The 20,070-nt window shown below is 40.9% G+C and overlaps 1 protein-coding gene across 2 annotated transcripts in view; it reads right to left on the reverse strand.

Moving 5' to 3' along the window:
• Golm2 (golgi membrane protein 2) overlaps nucleotides 1–6,774 on the reverse strand; it is a 78,713-nt gene extending 71,939 nt beyond the window's left edge. The window contains exon 1 of one of the 2 annotated variants that reach the window (XM_048459577.3): nucleotides 6,237–6,774. In XM_048459577.3, the coding sequence (XP_048315534.1) occupies nucleotides 6,237–6,563 (327 nt within the window). In that variant the 5' untranslated portion in view covers nucleotides 6,564–6,774. The remainder of the gene's footprint in view (nucleotides 1–6,236) is intronic. The other variant, XM_048459578.3, reaches the window with a different exon arrangement.
• Nucleotides 6,775–20,070: the final 13,296 nt, after the last annotated feature.

A 20,070-nucleotide genomic window follows, 5' to 3' on the forward strand; every position in this document is an offset into this window, starting at 1 on the left:
ACACTAAATTTGTCCTTATACCCACAGGTAACTGTAGTCCTCACCCCTCATAAGGAAACGTCTCTTTCCAATGGATGGACATCATACAAAAAAATCCACAAGCAATCAAAATGCGGAGCTGCGGGACCCAGCCCCAACTGATATCTCTGTAACACAACTCTAAGACTCAGGGATCAATGCAGAAGAGAGGCCAGAAAGATTGTAAGAGCCAGAGGAACAGAGAATTTGAAAGTTTCTCCTAGGAATGTCAGAAGCTATACCCATTTCCAAAAGTGACAATCACATTAACAGGGATTAAAACTTTAACAGGATTTGGGGAGGAGGTATGGGATAGGCAAATGAACTCTTTAACATTCAGTCAACAATAAGTGCTATCAGAAATCCCACAGGAGAAAATTTAAAGCAGTCTGTTCTCAAGGAACTTACAATGTTGAGAAGAGGAGGTTAATGCAAAGAAAGCTATTAGCTAAACAAATAAACTAGTGTGGCTTAAATAATAAATGTAAATTATACATAAAAAACAAAAAGCATGATCAGAAGTACTAGCAGTTACAGAGTGAATATAGAAGGCTCAGAAGATGGATAAAGAGGGAGAGGCAAAAAAGAATCAAGAGGATGAGTCAAGAAAGAGGAAGAAAGACACAAGCCAATCATGACACAGAAAGGTAATGGAGACAAACTCAGCTGGACCACTGGTCTTCAACAACCTGGATCAGGAGCTAACAGAAGACACAGGTGGTTGGAGCCACTCTACAGAAGACCTTAAAGATTAAACAATTTTCTGACTTCATGAAGTAATTGATACAACCACTCTCAAAGTAAGGTCTGAGGGTGCTTGGGTTTGCTTATGAGGAGAACTGCTTAAAGGAAAAGCCCAAAATTCTAACCTGTTTTAATAACTGTTACATGAACATCATGCATGTACAAGACTAATAAAGTAGGAGAGGAAGCTCAGAATGAAGGTTCCAATTTTGCATGATTTTAAGTTACATAAGACAGCAGCTCAATTAGTTATAAAGTGGCCGGCCAGATTATGACAGGTGAGCTGAGGGAAAGCACAAGAACAGATGCATTTTACAACTATGGAAGGCTGATCCTTAAAATACAGAGAAACAGTCAAGCTCCAGGGAGTCAGGTAAGACAAGCATGGGAGAAACCAACTAAATTTAACTGAAATTGGACCAGTAAATGGGAAGGAAAAAAAAAGTCCAACACCCAGGAAAAAAGACTGATCTTGGACAGGAACACAGACACAGACTGCCTGAAGAAAAGGCAGTCATAAATAAATAAGCAGTAAAGGAATAATAATAATAATAATAATAATAATAATAATAATAGCCAAGACATCATTTAAGATTTTCTCTTAAATATTTACTTAATTTTATTTTCAGTGTATAAAGTTTTGTCTGCATGTATGCCTGTGCACCATGTATGTGCCTGGTGTTTGTGGAAGCCAGAGGCTTTAGATTCTATGGAACTGGAGGTACAGATGGTTGTGAGCACCAGATGAGTTCTGAGAACTAAACCCCGGTCCTCTAGAAAAGCAGCCAGTGCTCTTAACCAAGGAAGCATCCTCTCTCCAGCCCCATTTAAAATGGATGGGCGATGGTGGTATATACCTTTAAAAAAAATAATAATTTTAATGAATTTAATTTAAACTTCCAAAGAGTAAGAAGATTATCATTGTCCTTTTTTAGATGAGGATAACTGAGGCACAGAGAAGCAATTTGCTTGATTATACAGATACTAGATTTGCAGTATAGTGTGGTAAAGGGCACACCTACTGCCCAGACCTGGTTCCTAAGTAAGCATCTGCTGTGTGCCAAAGCTTTTATATACAGGTTTGGTGTGTGTGGAGGTTATATACCTATATATTGTGCAGTACACACAGTGAAGATAATTTTTGAAGGAAAAATATAATATGCTCTCCATTCTCCTTTCTGATTGTCTTTTCTTCATTTAACTAAAGCTATTTTACACACACACACACACAGACACACACACACACACACACACACACAGACACACCTTTTTTGTTTGTTTTTCAAGACAGGATGTCTCTGTGTAGACTAGGCTGACTTTGAGCTCATAGAGATCCTCCTGCCTCTGATTCCTGACTGCCGGGATTAAAAGCGTGTGCCACTGTCCAGCTATTCTTTTTAATATAGTCACAGTCAAGATTGTGACAATTAAGAGAAAAAGGAGTCATTTATTGTTCAGTTCCAAGCCTCAAAAATGAGGGTTTTTTTTTTTCTCTTCTCAAAACAAAGTTTCATTATATAACCTAGGTTGGCCTTGACCTCATGGCTCTCCAGCCTCCACCTCCCTAGACTGTGATTACTGACCTATGCTACCACACCTAGCTTCAAAATTTGACCTTTGTGTATATATATTTGTAACAGAAGAGTTTTGAGGAAGACATTGTCTACATTCTTGACAGTTCTTTTCCCCTATCAAGAGCTTGAACTAGACCACGTGCTGCATTGCATGGGACAAAGTAACAAGAATCTACTCGCAAGCTGAGGGAGGGCACATACATAAATACCAGTACTTGGACCCAGCCTTGGTCTATAGTGAGCCTCTTGTCTATCACAAAAAGAAAAATAAAGTACATGTAATGGAGGTTTTTTTTTTTTTTTTTTTTTTGGCAGAAAGAAGAGGAACAAAAAACAAAACAAAACAAAACAAAAAAAAGGAGGCTACATTGTGTATGTGATTGACTTCTCCAGATACTGGGTGAACACTGAGGTTTCAACCTCCAGGATTTCAGAATATGGTCATATTTGGAGTTTAATAAAGTGATTAAATGAGGTAACTAGTGTGGAGATGTTGCTAAAATGCATCCTCAGGGGGAAACATAAAAGACATCTACCCCTGGGAAACCAATGAGTTTACTGGATTTCCTTATCGCACATAGGTAACAGGTTACTTACATGAGTGTGGCGCTCCCCTTCACTGACCAAGGCCCCCTCCAGAAGACCTTTACTTAGGAGGAATGAAAGTTTTCCCACAGCCACACAGATGCAGATCCTCCCCTAGTTTTCACCAACCTATAGATTCTAGCCCTCCCTGAAGCCCTGAACAACTAGTACCGACGTGCATCAATAACTGGTATGGAGTGGCTCAGCACTCAAGGGAAGAGTAAGTGACCCTCCTCAGCCATTTATGAGAGGAAGTAAACAGTTCAATAAGCCCAGACAGGATGCTCTTTTCTATGCAGGCACAATTAAACTGAAGATGATGCTTATTTTACTTTTAGAACAGTTGTGTACAACAGGGGTCACAATCCAAAACGCCTGGAATCTAACATGAGGCACTGGGGATGCATACACACAGGGAACTCCATGGCAGGAAAAGGCAGCAAGAGCCATCTGTAGTCAAGGTGAGAGGTCTCAGAGAAAATCAGTACTTGCCAGTACCTTGACCTGGGACTCTCTGCCTCCAAGGCTGTGTAGAAATTAAGTTCTTTATCTAGTCTGTGGTACTGTTATGGCAGCCCTGGCAAACCAATACCTTCTCCAAGTTAAAATCATTTACAGAACAGAATAAAATAGAGTAACTTGGAGAGAATCTAGAGAAATGGGTCTGATTTCCCACTTTCCTGGACAGTAATGAGAACACTTTCAAGCCCTCTTATTCTCATGTAGAAATGGCACAACAAACTGGAGGAAGCAAACATCATCTTCCTGGTTCCAGAGCTGGGATTTCTGAATCTATGAGGTGGTTTGAATGGTCCCAATAGACTCATATGTTTGAATACTTGCTCTCCAGTTGGTAGAATTGTTTGGGTAAAGATTAGGAGGTGTGGCCTTGTTGAAGGAGGTGTGTCACTGGGGACAGGTGTTGTGGAACATTAGTTTAAGATTAAACTTACATTTAGTTTAGTTACATTCATTAATGCTGTGGAATATTTATTTAATGATGCAAAGATGTGCTGCATTCTTTTCTGTTGCATTTGTTTAACTCTGTAAAACTGTGTTACTTTGCCTGCCTAAAACACCTGATTGGTCTAATGAAGAGCCGAATGGTCAATAGCCAGGCAAAAGAGAGAATAAATATGAGAAATCTAGGCTTGAGGGAGGAGAACAGGACAACATGGCCAGCCACCCAGCCACAGAATAAGAAGGAAAGAACGAAATACAGAATAAAGGGTAAAAATCCAGAGGCAAACCTTAGTTAAAGAGAAACGGAGTAATTTAAGTTAGAAAAGCTGGTTAGAAACAAGTAAAACTAAGGCCAGGCACTTATAAGTAGGCATAAGTCTCTAAGTATTTATTTGGGAGGTGGGTGGCAGGCCCCCAAAGAGTAAAAAAATTCAACTACAGGCAGGCTTTGAGTTTTCAAAAGATTCATCCCATTCCCAGTATTCGCTTGTGCCTTCTGCAGAGGACCTGGCTTCAATTCCCAGCACTCATAAGTTGGTTCAAAAGCACCTGTAAGTCTAGTTCCAGGAGACCCAAAGCCTCCTTCTGGCCTCCTTGGGAACCAGATACTCATGTGGTGCACAGATAAACATGCAGACAAAACAGCCACACACATACAATAATAAAATTTAAGCCACCAATAAAATGCTTTCTTTTCTAAGTTGCCTTGGCCAGTGTGTTCTGTTAAGGCAATAGAAAACTAAAACACTTATGGTTTTACAGGGTTAAAGTCCATCAGACAGCAGAGCAAAGAAAGCCAAGAGCTCACATTTTGATCCACAACCAGAAGACAGACAGAACTAACTCAAAAGGGTGTCCTTGTCCATCTTGAAGATCTTATTTTAACACTCCAAACTCTCACGAGTTTCCACCTACTGTATCCAAGAGTTGTTCATGCTTTAGAGTTAAGTGTGTAGCAGGTGCATAAGTCTCTCTCAGAGGACATCCATACTGTGTCAAGAAGAAAGGGTTACAAGAAACAACAGAGAGACTCAGTTTTCATGAAATAAGAAGCAAGGTAAAGGTCAAAGAGGGTAAGAAGATTGGGAGCTCATGGAATCTCATGGAACTTGAGTTCCATTCCCAGGACCAACATGGTAGAAGGAGAAAAATGACTCCTACGTGTTGTCCTCTGAAATCCACATGTGCACTCAGGTGAACACACACACACACACACATACACAAAGAAGACTCAATTTAAGGGCCAGCAACATGGTTCAGCAGGTAAAAACACTTGCTGCCAAGACAGGTGACCTGAGTTTGTTCGGTCCCTGGAAGCGACAGGATGGACCCCAGAAAGCAGTTCTCTGATCCCCACACATGTTCTCTGGTATGTGTGTGTAGGCGCATGCCACACACACTTACACACAACTAAATAAATAAATGTAAAATTTATTCTAAAGGCCAAGAAAGGTCATCTACTATAGTGCCCATCAAGAAATTTTAAAAATTCTAATTTTTAAACTGAAGTTGCCTAAGTTATAAACTATCAATAAAATAGTGAAAACCAATAAAAATAAGTAGGATACAATCACAGTCGTTTTAAACTTTTAAAATTTAAAATGTTGTATTTTCTATCTGCATTTAACACCAGTCCTAACAGCTACTTAAGCATACCCAATTTTATTTTCTTTCAAGAATAATAATGACACAGACATAAGATTCTGTTCCTATGAACTTATTTTTAGATTCTACCATTTTGGCTAATTTCATTACCAATTCAAATGGCGAAGGTAATGGATTAACGGTGTCCAAGTCACAGGAATGGCTCATATATGGTTTCCGACTCATCTATCACACCACTTTCAACACAAAAATAATGTGTTTTTAAAACCTACTTCACAAAATACATACTTACAGAGATTTTAAAAGTCATGCTGTTTAAAAATATATGTTGAGCACCGAAAGGGAAGGGAGGCCCCATTCTGAAATAAATTAATATTGATCAGTCTGCATAGAATGAGGGTGAGACAATGCCCACACCATACCTGGTAGTCTGCAGATTTGTATGGCCGTGAACGTGAGGCGGCCACACAGGCCAGGGTTACCAGTGCCAGCTCAGCAGTTGAGCTCTTGGAGAAAAGGCGGCATTTACACATAGGCCACTCTGGAGAACTAGAACTTACAGCCAGCCTTTCTGGAAGCGAACGGAGAATGTGGCGCTGGTACCGGGAAAGTCTGACAACACACGGGGTTGCTGGGGGCTGGGAAGCTTCCAGGGCTACCACGCCGAAGACATACCGCAAACGCCGGGGGGCTAATATTAATCTATACCCCACCCCTAGGAGGGCCGAGGAAAGGACTCGACCTTACCTTGTCATCCTCGCATCTCTTGCCCAGGCCCTCCCTGGCCTGCAGCCGGCTGCTCAGGCGGCCGTAGTCGGCCTCCTTCTGGTCGATCTGCTTCTTATGCGTGTCCACCAAGAGCAAGAGGTCCGAGTTGCGCTTCTCCAGGCGCCCACGGGCCACCTCGGTGCGCTGGACTTGGCCCTGCAGCTCGGCCACCTCCTCCTGAAGCAGAACGTGGCGGGAGGAGATGCTCCAGTAGTTGAAGGCAAGGACGACGATGACCAGCAGCAGCACCACCAGCACGAAGGAGGGCAGGCGGCCGGCCCGCCGGTTGGCCCCGAAACCCACCATGGGGCCGGTGGCTCCGCCGCCGCCGACACCTGCGGGCAGCGCCGGCCTGCGCTCCGAGCCGCTTCGGGACCAGGACCCCCGGAGGCGGGCCTATCTGCCGGAGCGCGGAAGGGGGCGGGGAGGACCCGCGACGCCCCGCCCCCTCGGCGCCCCCTGCCGCGAGCCCTCCAAGAGTCGGAGCGGAGCGGAGCGGAGCGGCGGCGCAGGGGACCGGGAGAAGGAGGCGCCGGTACCCGCCGCCCGACGCCTCAGGGCTGGGGGCGGGGACGCGAGCCGGAAGGGGGTGGGTTTTCTCCGTCCCCGCCCACCGGCTGGGGCCGTGGAGCCCAGGGGGCCATTAGCTCGCTTCCGCCGATGCCCCCTCTTCTCGCGAGATAGTGGGCTTACTCTCGTCCCCTTGAGGTCCTGTCTCGCGAGGGTTCTCCGGAGGTTGGGGTGTGCGGTCGGGGTCGCGCTGAGTACCTGGGTGGGTGTGCCTGCTGCTGCTACCTGGGTGGATCCTTTGAAGCCAGGTCAAGGGAGAGCCTGCTTTAAGCTGCCCTTTGGCAGAGTTTTGCCGGGTCAGGAATTCTGGGATTGATAGCACCAAGTAGGGAAGGCTCTAGGTGAGGTGCGACCAGAGAGGGATATCTAGAAAGGTTTTCTGCTTGTCCTTGTTTGTGCCAACGACGTGGGAAAACCAAAACCAACAGTTAACATCAGCTCACAAAACAGCGGTGCCCAGACAATACGAAAAGAAAGCCAGAGAACCTAAACTGTAGGAAGCTCTGGGATTGAGATGTGTTAGCAGCTTGGTTTCCAAGGTTACTGCTGTCACGGACAGAAAGAATTCCAGAACGCGGTGCTCCTATTTTAAAACGCTCTGCTGCTTGGGGCTGGAGACAAAGTCCAGAAGCAGCCCTCAGTGAATGGCAGCTAATGCGCCGTTACTGACGGCTGACACATTCCGAATTAGCAATAGCAGCGCTTACAAGTTGTTTCTGCACGCCTAGTTTTATATCCCTCTTACCCCAATAACAGACGAGAAAGCCAGGGCACAACGGTATTCGGAAACTTCAAAGTCCTCTGTCTCTTCTGAACTAGGCTTAAAGCCAAGTGACTCTTAACACCGTTGCTCACAGCAGGTATCATTCGACAGTTAATTTCAGTGCTCCGGAGAATGACTGCTTTATTTTTATTATCTTTATTATTATTATTGTTATTCGTGTTTAAGCAAAGTTACTGGGTTTCACTTGTGTAGGCAGAAGGTGGATTTGCTACTCCGAGTCAAGAACTTTGAACAGTATAAACCCTCAAGAACACAAACTAATTTAGTGTGTTTATTCAAACTGGCTGATAGTTTTGAGACAGGAAGACTTCTCATCTTTGAATAATTGTTTCCTTGCTTCCTGTGTATTTCAAAAATAAAGTTTATCTGCTTCCAAAAAATATTGTACCTTCACGGAGGGATGTCTCTTTTATATTGTACAGAAAAACAACACAGAACTGTTACTATTTGGTTCACACAAAGTTGAACTATTAGCCTGGAAGGTTAGTTTTGCCTGTATTAGAGCACTTGGCAGGTTGAGGCAGAAGTTCAAAGCCAGCTTGGACTGCGGACAAAGTGAATGTCTCGAAAAGCTGAACCCTGACTTCAGAAGAGCTGAGAAGTCTTCTCCACTTTGGCAAAATTAAGTCAGGTCAAAAATGGAATGTAGAAGAATTATTACATTTGTTTATGGGAGGGGGCATGCGTGCTATTGCACATGTGTACAGGTCAGAGGACAACTTGCAAGAGTGAGTTCCCTCCTCGGAAGCGGGTCCTGGGGCTCGAACTCAGATAGTGCAGCTCGGCAGCAAGTGCCCTCTCCTACTGCGTCCTCTCACGGCTCCCAGATTGGAAATCTTAACCATTTATTCTACTAATATCAGCTACGCGTTATCTCAGTCAGTAGATGAAAATCCCTTAAATGCTATTAGCTGCTTAAAGTGCTGCTCTTCCCAAGGATGCTGTCTTTTTCAATGGGATTCGACAGATCTACATTATACAAAACACACTGGGACTTGCTGAGCTGACACTTCAAGGACTCTTCCTCTCCTCCTTAGGACCCCCCACCCTGCTCCACAGTTACCTCCTCAACCTATTCCCTTAATAGTGAGTCTAATCTAGAAATCACCGAGGACGTGTATAAGTGAATTCAGATAGCCAGTTTATGAGTTAGGTATTGACCAATTAAAGGCAGACATCAATTCTATAAGTCAGGTTGTCAAGATTAACCCCAATGGTGAAATATGTGGACTGTGTGTATTCCTCGTCGATGTGGTGCTGGCAATGCCCTGCAGTTCTCTCGAAAACTCAACACCAGTTTGGTGATGAGAAAAACATCCGACAAATCCAAGTGGAGAGACATTCTCCAAAGTCCCGAAACAATGATTCTCAAAGCTGTCAGGTGGGCTTAGTGGTAAAGTGCTTCTCCGGGTTTGATTCCCAACAAAAATAATAACAAAAATCAAGGTTGTCAAAACTAAAGGGAACCTAAGAAACCGCCACAACTGTAAGAAACTAAAAAGGAGGTGATGGACAGATACAGCGTGGGACCATGGAACAGGACCAGGCCATTACATAAAAAGCTAAGGAAGCCTTAAGTAAACACATACTTTGCATAATAGTGTGATAGTTTGAATGAGAAGTGGGCCCCACAACCTAGGGCATTTGAGCACGTGCTCCCAGGTGGCAGTGCTTATTTGAATAGGTGTAGGAGGTGTGTGGCCTTGCTGGACGGTATGTGTCACTGCAGGGGCTACGGGGGAACTTTTCAACTGTTTGAACTTGTACCCTCCGCTTCCAACCTGAGGTTCAAGACACGAGCTCTCAGCTGAATGCTCCAATGGTTATGCTTGCTTCCATGCCTGATGCTTCATGGGCTACTATCGCTCTGGAACTGTAAGCCCACATAAACCCTTCTTTCTCTAAGTTGCCTTAGTGATGGTGCTTCAGCAGAATAGACAATAACTAATACAAATAGTAATGGTGACTGGCCTCGAAGGTGTTATGTGGCCAAGAATAACCTGGGACTCTGATCTCTTTGCCTCCACCTCCTGAATGCAGGAATTACAAGCATTCAACCTGTTTAAGTAGTGCTAGTGACCAAACCTAGGGCTGTTCAAATGCCAGGCAAGCATCTACCACCTGCGCTATGCTACAATAATGTATTCTCAAGGGTTCATTGTCACTAATGTACCTGCAATAAAGGCTGTCAACAACAAGGGAACATGGAGATGGGAAACCCCGCGTGTCACAATTGTTCTGTAGATCTAAAACCATTCTAAAAGCCTATTTCTAATTAATTTTAACTAAATCTTTTGGTAATTTCATACATGAATGCATTGGCTTTGCATCATTTCCATCTTCCTCTTCTCCCTCTAACTCCCACCATATCCCCCCTCAAATTCAGAACTTCTATAATTGTCCAATTAGTGTTGCCTGTGTGTATGAGCTTAGGACTGACCACTTAGGCTTGAACAATCTACCAGGGGTGATAAACTTATTCTCCTTCATCAGTAGCCGTTGGCTACCCATGACGTCATCTAGGAGGGAGGCCTTGGGAACTTTTCTCCATACTTGTTGTCACATTGGCTAAAGCAATCTTATGCAGGCAGGGAATTAAAATCTATGTTTTAAGAAGTCAACTCTGACAGCCTTGGTGGTTTATGCTTTTAATCCTAACACTCAAGAGGTAGAGGCAGAGGAACTCTATGAGTTTGAAGCCAGCCTGTTCTACATAGCAAGTTCCAGGCCAGACAAGGCTATCACCAAAAAAAAAAAAAAAAAAAAAAAAAAAAAAAAAAAAAAAAAAAAAAGAGAGAGAGAGAGAGAAAGAAAGAAAGTCAACTCCTGGGACAGAAGAGATGGTCCACTGCTTACCAGCTCTTGCTATTCTTGAAAAGAAGCCAAATTCAGATCCCAGCACCTACTTTGTGGCTTGTAACCATCCTTAACTCTGATACCCTATTTTGACCTCTGCAGGCACTAGGCATGCATGTAATAAGTATACATACACACATACAGGCAAAACAAATACATAAAACAGAAATAAATCAGCTGGTGATGGAGGAGGGTTATCTGTCTATTGTGTTATTTTCATTGATCAATAAAGAGACTGCCTTGGCCCCTTGATAGGACAGAAAATTAGGTAGGCGGAGTAAACAGAACAAAATGCTGGGAAGAGGGCTATGAGCTAGAAGCCATGGAGGCAGCCACCAGGTCAGACATGCTGAATCTTTTCCGGTAAGCCACCACCTCGTGGTGCTACAGATTATTAGAAATGGGTTAATATCAAGATATGAGAGTTAGTAACTAACTCTCTAGAGATAATGGGCCAGGCAGTGCTTAAATGAATACAATTTGTGTGTTGTTATTTCTGGGACTAAGCTAGCCGTGCGGGAGCTGGGTGAGGCGAAAAGCAGGCCTGCCCGCAGCCCCTCACTACAAGCTGGGTGGTGGCATCGCATGTCTTTAACCCCAGCACTTGAGAGGAAGAGGCAGGTGGATCTCTGTGAATATGAGGCCAACCTGGTATACAGAGTGAGTTCCAGGACAATCAGGACTGTTACACAGAGAAACCCTGTCTCGAAAAAACAAAAAAAACCCACGCAAACAAACAAGCAAAACAAACAAACAAACAACAACAACAACAAAAACCAGAAGCTTTTTTTTTTTTTTTGAGACAAGGTTCTCTGTAGTTTTGGAGCCTGTCTTAGAACTAGCTTTTGCAGACCAGGTTGACCTCGAACTCACAGAGATCCAACTGCCTCTGCCTCATGAATGTTGGAATTAAAGGCGTGCACCACCAGCACCTGACTCAGAAGCAAATCTTTTAAAAAATTATTTTTTAAAAAAGAAATCAATTCCTCCAGCATTTGGAGGCAGAGGCATTCAGATCTCTGATTTTGAGGCCAGCCTGGTTAACAGAGTATTTGCTTTCTAAAAGCAGATTCAATAATCTACCCTTTTATCTTGTCATGTCTATATCATCCCTTTTATCTTTTCAAAGTAGATTCTACCCTTTTAACCCATCTGTATCCTCCTTTTTTTATTTTCAAAACAAGGACTCTGTTTTGTTCTACTTTCTTCCTGACCAGAAGCAATAACAACTTGTAACCACCCCCACAAAATATGGTAAGTATCCATAACTCACTGAATGACTGAAAACCACCTACCCCACCTCTTGGGAATGTAAACATCATATATTTTTAAATTTACTTCCTGCTGTCTGGAGGGGGAGCATCTTTAGGGGATCATGAAAACAAAATTTTTGGTTAATTGTCAGGTCCTAAGAGAGGTAGCTTTATCATTTGTTGTCCAGTCTCTGAGTAATGGGAAAGTGCAGGGCTTGCCCTATGTCCTGTCTAGAGTAGTCTATTAGGTTGAATCATCTCAGCAAGGCACCTCAAAATTGTTCTGAGCAGTTTGTAGTTCAAAGCTGATCTTTAGGTGGTGTTTCTCAGTCTAGTGCTGTTATCATAGTCTTGGAGGAATTGTTGTTGTGGGGCCCCCATTCTCCTTTGGGAGACTTCAAAGGTTGCTGTTAGGCGTGCTCATGGTTCACTGCAGAAAACTGAGACTCAAACCCAAAATCATGTACAGGAAGGTAGATGAAACCTTTTTCTAAAATTAGTACTCTATATGACCATTAATATCATGACAAAAAGTTTAATATATACGTAGATGCATTAATCTTATAAATCTTATACCTTAAGGAAAGCAATTAAAGAATCAATATAAAATCAAAGGATTATGAGGTTAGTACCAATAAAATAATTCTTAAATATTTGTTTTTCTTCTGTCCCATGTCAGGTGTCTCTTCTGACATAAGACAGAGATTTTGGATTTCACTTTTATAAGCACTTTTATAGAGAAGGAGAAAGTCACACTCCAACTCCAAGGCCAGGTTTAATCTTTAATTAGACTGGGACTACAAAAAGACCATTTGCATTATATGTCTGTAGAGAATAGCAGAAACAAACATTTGGGAAGATATATAAAATTCTACCCTGTTGGACATGTGACATACCAATAGGCCAATTTACTCTTTTTCTTGAGACTTTTTTTTTCTGGATGATTTGTCCCTTTTCTTCAGATGTCTCATTTGTCCAGTTGTCTTCAGATTCCTTAGCTGGACACCTTTATTCCCCAAAAAAGACAGAAACAAAACCCTTCACCAACCCTAATTTTGGAGCGATTCTCTTTTGGCAAGTTATACCTGATCAAATGAAAAGCACTGTTAGTTTTATAGGTTAGTTAAAAGTAAACAGCCAAGGATCTTAATGAGCTGTCGTCTCTTCTAATCAAGAGGTATCTATTGTTCAGATCAAATCTTCTGTTTGTTTGTCTTTAGTTTTTTGAGACAGGGTTTTTCTGTGTAACAGCCCGAGCTGTCCTGCCACCAGCTCTTGTAGACCACATTGGCCTCAAACTCATAGAGATTCACCTGTCTCTACCTCTCGAGTGCTGGATTAAAGGAGTGAGTACCACCGCCTGGCTTCAACTCAAATCAATTTTGTTGATATCCATAACTTTTCTTCTGCTGTAGAAACAAAACCAAAACTCCTTCTCCAACATAACACATGTCCTGGTTTCCATTCTGAGGTACTACATCTTTAAAGTACACCAGCTGATTTAATTTCATAGTTTTTTTTACTATCCAAAGTCTCTCTGCAGCTCCTTTTCCTTTCTCATTAGCATTTAGAAAATTCAAAGTTATTAAAGCATTATGCAATCAAATTCTGGGGGTCTTTATCATCCCTTTTTGTTTATTTCCATCACGTGGAAACAAGTCAAGAAAATTATAAGGAAGTGTTCTACTTGTTCCTTATACAACCAAACACCACTACCCTCAGGAAGTTACCCAAAGGGTACTCAAAGGAATGAAATATGGCAGGTGGCTGTGTTCCATTTTGTAGAATTTGGAAAACTAAAATATGTACACCACACCATTGATAACTATTCAGGTTTCCAATGGGCATCTGCCTTGAGTTTGGATAAGGTTGATTTGGTAATCATACATTTGCTAGAAGTTATGGCCATCATAGTATACCTGCACAAATAAAAACAGACAATACTCCAGCATGTCTCTAAGAAAAGGAAAGAGTTTTTTGCTTATTATAATATAAAGCATATTACAGGTATACCACACAATCCTACAGGGCAGGCAGTTACAGAAAGATCAAATTGAACTCTAAAGAAGATGTTAACTGAATATTTACATTGTGAAGAGACTGATTCAGATGCCAAGATTCTGATGAAATTATTGTTATATCTGTACCTGTGTCTACTAGACTTTCAGAGACAATGTCATTTATTCATATTTTTAATTTTGTTCATTTATAGAAGTAGGCCAAAATAGTCGCTTTATGGTTTTTCCTGAACATTTTGTTCTCTCTTCTATAGTTGTTGTATTTTGCAGAGCAATATGGTTTTTTACAATAGGCATTGAATTATTTTTTTCTATTTGTCCTCTTTCCCCCTTTTAAAAAATAGATTTTGTTGATCTATACATTTTTCTCTGCTCCCCTCCCCTCCCTTCCTCTCCCCTCCCCTTCAACCCTCTTCCATGGTCCTAATGCTCCCAATTTACTCAGGAGATCTTGTCTTTTTCTACTTCTCACGTAGATTAGATACATATATGTCTCTCTGAGGGTTCTCATTGTTGTCTAGGTTCTCTAGGATTGTGATTTATATGCTGGTTTTCTTTAGCTTATGTTTAAAAAACACTTATGAGTGAGTACATATGATAACTGTCTTTCGGGGTCTGGGTTACCTTACTCAATATGATGTTTTCTAGCTCCATCCATTTGCCTGAAAATTTCAGGATGTCATTTTTTTCTGCTGTATAGTACTCCATTGTGTAAATGTATCACATTTTTCTTATCCATTCTTCAGTCAAGGGGCTTTTAGGTTGTTTCCAAGTTCTGGCTATGACAAACAGTGCTGCTATGAACATAGTTGAGCACATGTCCTTGTAGCGCAATTGAATATCCTTTGGATATATACCCGAAAGTGGTATTGCTGGGTCTTGAGGAAGGTTGTTTCCTAATTTTTTGAGAAATCGCCATACTGATATCCAAAGGGGCTGTACCAGCTTGCACTCCCACCAGCAATGCATTAGTGTTCCCTTTACCCCACAACCGCTCCAACATAAGTTGTCATCAGTGTTTTTGATCTTGGCCATTCTTACAGGTGTAAGATGGAACCTCAGAGTTGTTTTGATTTGCATTTCTCTGATGATTAAGGATGTTGAACATTTCCTTAAGTGTCTCTCAGTCATTTTAGATTCCTCTGTTGAGAGTTCCCTGTTTAGGTTTGTACTCCACTTTTTTTTATTGGATTGTTTGTTCTTTTGATGACCAATTTCTTGAGTTTTTTGTATATTTTGGAGATCAGCCCTCTGTCTGATGTGGGGTTGGTGAAGATCTTTTCTCATTCTGTATGCTGTCGTTTTGTTTTGTTGACCATGTCCTTTGCTTTACAGAAGCTTTTCAGTTTCAGGAGGTCCATTTATTTATTGTTTCTCTCAGTGTCTGTGCTGCTGGGGAAGTGTTCTCCTATGCCAATGCGTTCAAGTGTACTTCCCACTTTCTCTTCTATGAGGTTCAGTGTGGCTGGCTTTATGTTGAAGTCTTTGATCCATTTGGACTTAAGTTTTGTGCATGGTGATAGATATGGGTCTATTTTCATTCTTCTACATGTTGGTATCCTGTTATGGCAGACCTTTTGTTGAATATGACTCCTTTTTCCCATTTTATATTTTTTTTGCTTCTTTGTCAAAAAATCTGGTGTTCGTAGGTGTGTGGATTAATATCTGGGACTTCGATTCGGTTCCATTGGTCCTCCTATCTGTTTTTATGCCAATACCAGGCTGTTTTCAGTACTACTCTGTAGTAGAGGTTGAAGTCAGGGATGGTGACGCCTCCAGAAGTTCTTTTATTGTACAGGATTATTTTGGTTTATCATACTGGATTTTTTGCTTTTCCATCTGAGTTAAGTACCATTCTTTCGAGGTCTTTGAAGAATTTTGCTGGGATTTTGATGGGCATTGCATTGAATTTGTAGATTGCTTTTGGTAAGATTCCATTTTTACTATGTTACTTCTACCTACCCAAGAGCATGGGAGATCTTTCCATTTTCTGGTGTCTTCTTCAAAGATCTAAAGTTCTTCTCATACAAGTCTTCCACTTGCTTGGTTACAGTTCCTTCAAGATATTTTATGCTATTTGTGGCTATTGTGAATGGTGATGTTTCTCTGATTTCTTTCTCAGCCCATTTATCATCTATGAAAAGAAGGGATACTGATTTTGAGTTAATCTTGTATCCCGCTACATTATTGAAAGTGTTTATGAGCTATAGAAGTTCCTTGGTAGAATTTTTGGGGTTTCTTATGTGAACTATCATATCATCAGCAAATAGTGAGAGTTTGTCTTCTTCTTCTCTGACTTGTATCCCCTTGATCTCCTTTTGTTGTCTTATTGCCATAGCTCGGATCTCAAGAACTATATTGAATAGATATGGAGAGAGTGAACAACTTTTTCTTGTTACTAATTTCAGTGGGATTGCTGTGAGTTTCTTTCCATTTAGTTTGATGTTGGCTGTTGGCTTGCTGTATATTGCCTTTATTATGTTTAGGTATGTTCCTTGTATTTCTGTTCTCTCTAAGACCTTTATCATGAAGGCATGTTGTATTTTGTTGAAGGCTTCTTCATCATCTAATGAGATGATCATGGGGTGTTTTTTTTTCAGTTTGTTTATATGGTGGATTACACTGATAGATGTTGAACCATTCCTGCATCTCTGGAATGAAGCCTACTGAATCATGGTGGATGATTTTTCTTTTGTTTTCTTGGATTTGGTTTGCCAGTATTTTTTTTAGTATTTTTGCATCAATCTTCATGAATGAGATTGGTCTGTAATTCTCTTTCTTAGCAATGTCTTTCTGTGGTTTGGGTATCAGGGTAATTGTAAACTCATAAAAAGAGTTTGGCAATGTTCCTTCTGTTTCTATTGTGTGGAACAATTTGAGGAGTATTGGTATTAGTTCTTTGAAAATTTTGTAGAATTCTGAGCTGAAACTATTTGGTCCTAGGCTTTTTTTGGATGGGAGACTTTCGATGACTGTTTTATTTTTCTTTAGCAGTTATAGGTCTGTTTAATTTTCTTATGTGGTATTAATTTAATTCTGGTAAGTGATATTTATCTAGATAGTTGTCCATTTCCTTTAAGTTTTCCAATTTTGTGGAGTACAAGTTTTTGAAATATGACCTGATGATTCTCTGGATTGCCTCTGTGTCTGTTGTTATGTCCCCCTTTTCATTTCTGATTTTGTTAATTTGGGTATTCTCTCTCTGCCTTTTGGTTAGTTTGGATAAAGTTTTGTCTATTTTGTTGATTCTTTCAAAGAACCAACTCTTTGTCTCATTGATTCTTTGTATTGTTTTCTTTGTTTGTATTTTGTTGATTTCAGTTCTCAATTTGATTATTTTCTGCCGTCTAGTTCTCTTGAGTTAGTTTGTTTCTTTTTGTTTTAAAGTTTTCAAATGTTCTGTTAATTAACTAGTTTGGGTTTTTTCCAGCTTTTTTTATGTAGGCATTTAGTGCTACAAACTTTCCTTTTAACACTGCTTTCATTGTGTCCCATAAATTTGTGTATGTTGTGTGGTCATTTTCATTGAAATTTTAGGAAGTCTTTAATTTGTTCCTTTATTTCTTCATTGATCCATTGATGCTTCAGGTAAGCATTGTTTAATTTCCATGTGTTTGTGATCTTTCTGGAATTAACGTTGCTGTTGAATTCCAATTTTAAGCCATGGTGATCTGATAAGACACATGGGGTTATTCCAATTTTTTTTGTATCTGTTGAGGTTTGTTTTGTTACCAAGTATGTGTTCAATTTTTGAGAAGGTTCCATGAGGTGCCGAGAAGAAGGTATATTCTTTTATGTTTCGATGGAATGTTCTATAGATGTCTCTTAGGTTCATTTGAGTCATAACATCAGTTAGTTCCCTTATTTCTCTGTTAATTTTTTTTTTTAGTAAATTTTATTAAATTATAAAAGTTTCCATTTCCGCCCCCCCTCCCAACACCCTCCCACTCCCCCCACTCCCCCCCTCCTTCCCCTCCGTCCCCCAGGGCAGTCAGGATTTCCTGCCCTGTGGGAAGCTCCAGCTCCCTCCCCCTCCCTCCAGGTCCAGGAAGGCGAGCGTCCAAACAGACTGGATCCCTAAAATCCAGCATATGCAGAGGAAACAGGTCCCAGTGTCATAGTCAATGGCCTTTCAGAAAGACCCCGGGCCAGCCACAGTCAGAGAATCCGGCCAAATTCCGAGAATCTGGCTAGATCACGTCCTCGTTCAGTCCCAGTCCGACTGGCCCTGGTAAATTCTCATCAGATCCGTTCCCTTGTATCAGTGGGTGATAGCATCCCTCGCAGTACTGATTTCGTCTTCTCTCTGTTAATTTTTTGTCTGACAGATCTGTCCAGTGGTGAGAGTGAGTGTTGAAGTCTCCCACTATTAGTGTGCATGTGGTTTAATGTATGATTTAAGCTTTAGAAGTGTTTCTTTTACATATGAGGGTGCTCTTGTATTTGGGGCATAGATATTCAGTATTGAGATTTCTCTTGATGAATTTTTCCTGTGACTAATATGAAATGTTCTTCTTTGTCTATTATGATTGATTTTAGTTTGAAGTCTGTTTTGTTAGATATTAGGATAGCTATACCAGCTTTGTTCTTAGATCCATTTGATTGGAAAATTTTTTCCCAACCCTTTATTCTGAGGTGATGTCTGTCTTTGAGGTTGAGGTGTATTTCTTGTATGCAGCAGAAGGATGGATTCTGTTTTTGTATCCAATCTGTTAGCCTGTATCTTTTTATAGGTAAGTTTAGTCCATTTCTATTAAGGGATTTTAATGACCAGTGATTGGTATCTTCTGCTTACTTAGTTTTCATTGTTGGTGATGTTATTGTGTGTATTTTTCCCTTCTTTGGGATTTGCTGCTGTGAGATCATCAATTGTCTGTGTTTTTGTTGATGTAGCCAACTTACTTGGGTTGGAGTTTCCCTTCTAGTAATTTGTGTAGTGCTGGGTTTGTGGCTAGGTATTGGTTCAATCTGGTTTAGTCATGAAATATATTGTTTTGTCCTTCTGTGGTGACTGAAAGTTTTGCTGGATATAGTAGGCTGGGCTGTCATCCATGGCCTCTTAATGATGATGCTCTTATGATGATCCTCATCTTATGATGAGGATCTTATGATGATCCTCTTATGATGCTTGACCAGTACCTTTTGACTTTCATCATCTCCATTGAGAAGTCAGGTGTAATTCTGGTAGGTCTGCCTTTATATGTTACTTGGCCTTTTTCCTTTGCAACTCTTAATAGTCATTCTTTCTTTATTCTGTATGATTAGTGTTTTAATTATTATATTGTGAGGGGACTTTTTTTGATCCAGTCTATTTGGTGTTGTGTAAGCTTCTTGTATCTTCATAGGCATATCTTTTTTAGGTTGGACAAATTTTCTTCTATGACTTTGTTAAATATATTTTCTTAGCTTTTGAGTTGAACAACGAGAACATGAGAATTCTGGGAAGAAGAAAGAGTCAGTATGTAGTCGTTATCTAGACACAGAGGAAGCAAGATGTGACTGCCTAGTTGAAAAAGGTATCAAGACATGTGGCTAAAACAGACAAGAATTATGGGTTAATATATGATATGAGTTAATAAGAAGCCTGAGCTAATAGGCCAATCAGTATATAATTAATGTAGGCCTCTGTGTGTTTGGGACTAAACAGATGTGGGACCTGGTGGGACAGAAACCTCAGCAAACAATTGTAATTGTGGACCAGGCTCTAAAACACCAAATCTATCCAGTTGTTAGGGATAATAAATAAAAAAATTGCTCATAAAGAAAGACAGTTGGGAATTGCTGGACAGTGGTGGCTCATGCCTTTAATCCCAACACTTGGGTGGGAGAGGTAGGCAGGTGTAGCATGAATAATAAAAACCCAGAGACAGATATTGGAGTTCAATCTGAAGATCAGAAAAACAAAACAGTCGAGACACTAGAGAGCTTTCTTACCTCTAAGAAATCCTCAGACTGAAAGAGAGTTCTTGTGCCATCCTGCCTTATATTCCTCTCTAGTTCTGGGATTAAAGGTGTGTGACTCCCTAGTACTGGGACTAAAGGTGTGATCTACCACTACCTCAATCTGTTTCTCCATTGGTCTTGTGTAGCCCAGGGTGGTCTTGAACTCACAGAGATCCATCTGCCTCTGTCTCCCAAATCCTGGGGTTAAATGTGTGTGACATGTTGAGTGTCTTAGCTTTATCTTCTGGTCTCCAGGCAAACTTTATTTATAAAACATAATAAAATATCACTATAGGCAAATCTCTGAGTTCAAGGCCAGTCTGGTCTACACAGTGAGTTCCAGGACAGCAGGACTGTTTTACAGAGAAAACCTGTCTCAGGAAATAAAT

The sequence above is a fragment of the Myodes glareolus genome, chromosome 10, assembly GCF_982192425.1.
Source record: "Myodes glareolus chromosome 10, mMyoGla1.1, whole genome shotgun sequence".
NCBI classification, from domain to species: Eukaryota; Metazoa; Chordata; class Mammalia; order Rodentia; family Cricetidae; genus Myodes; species Myodes glareolus.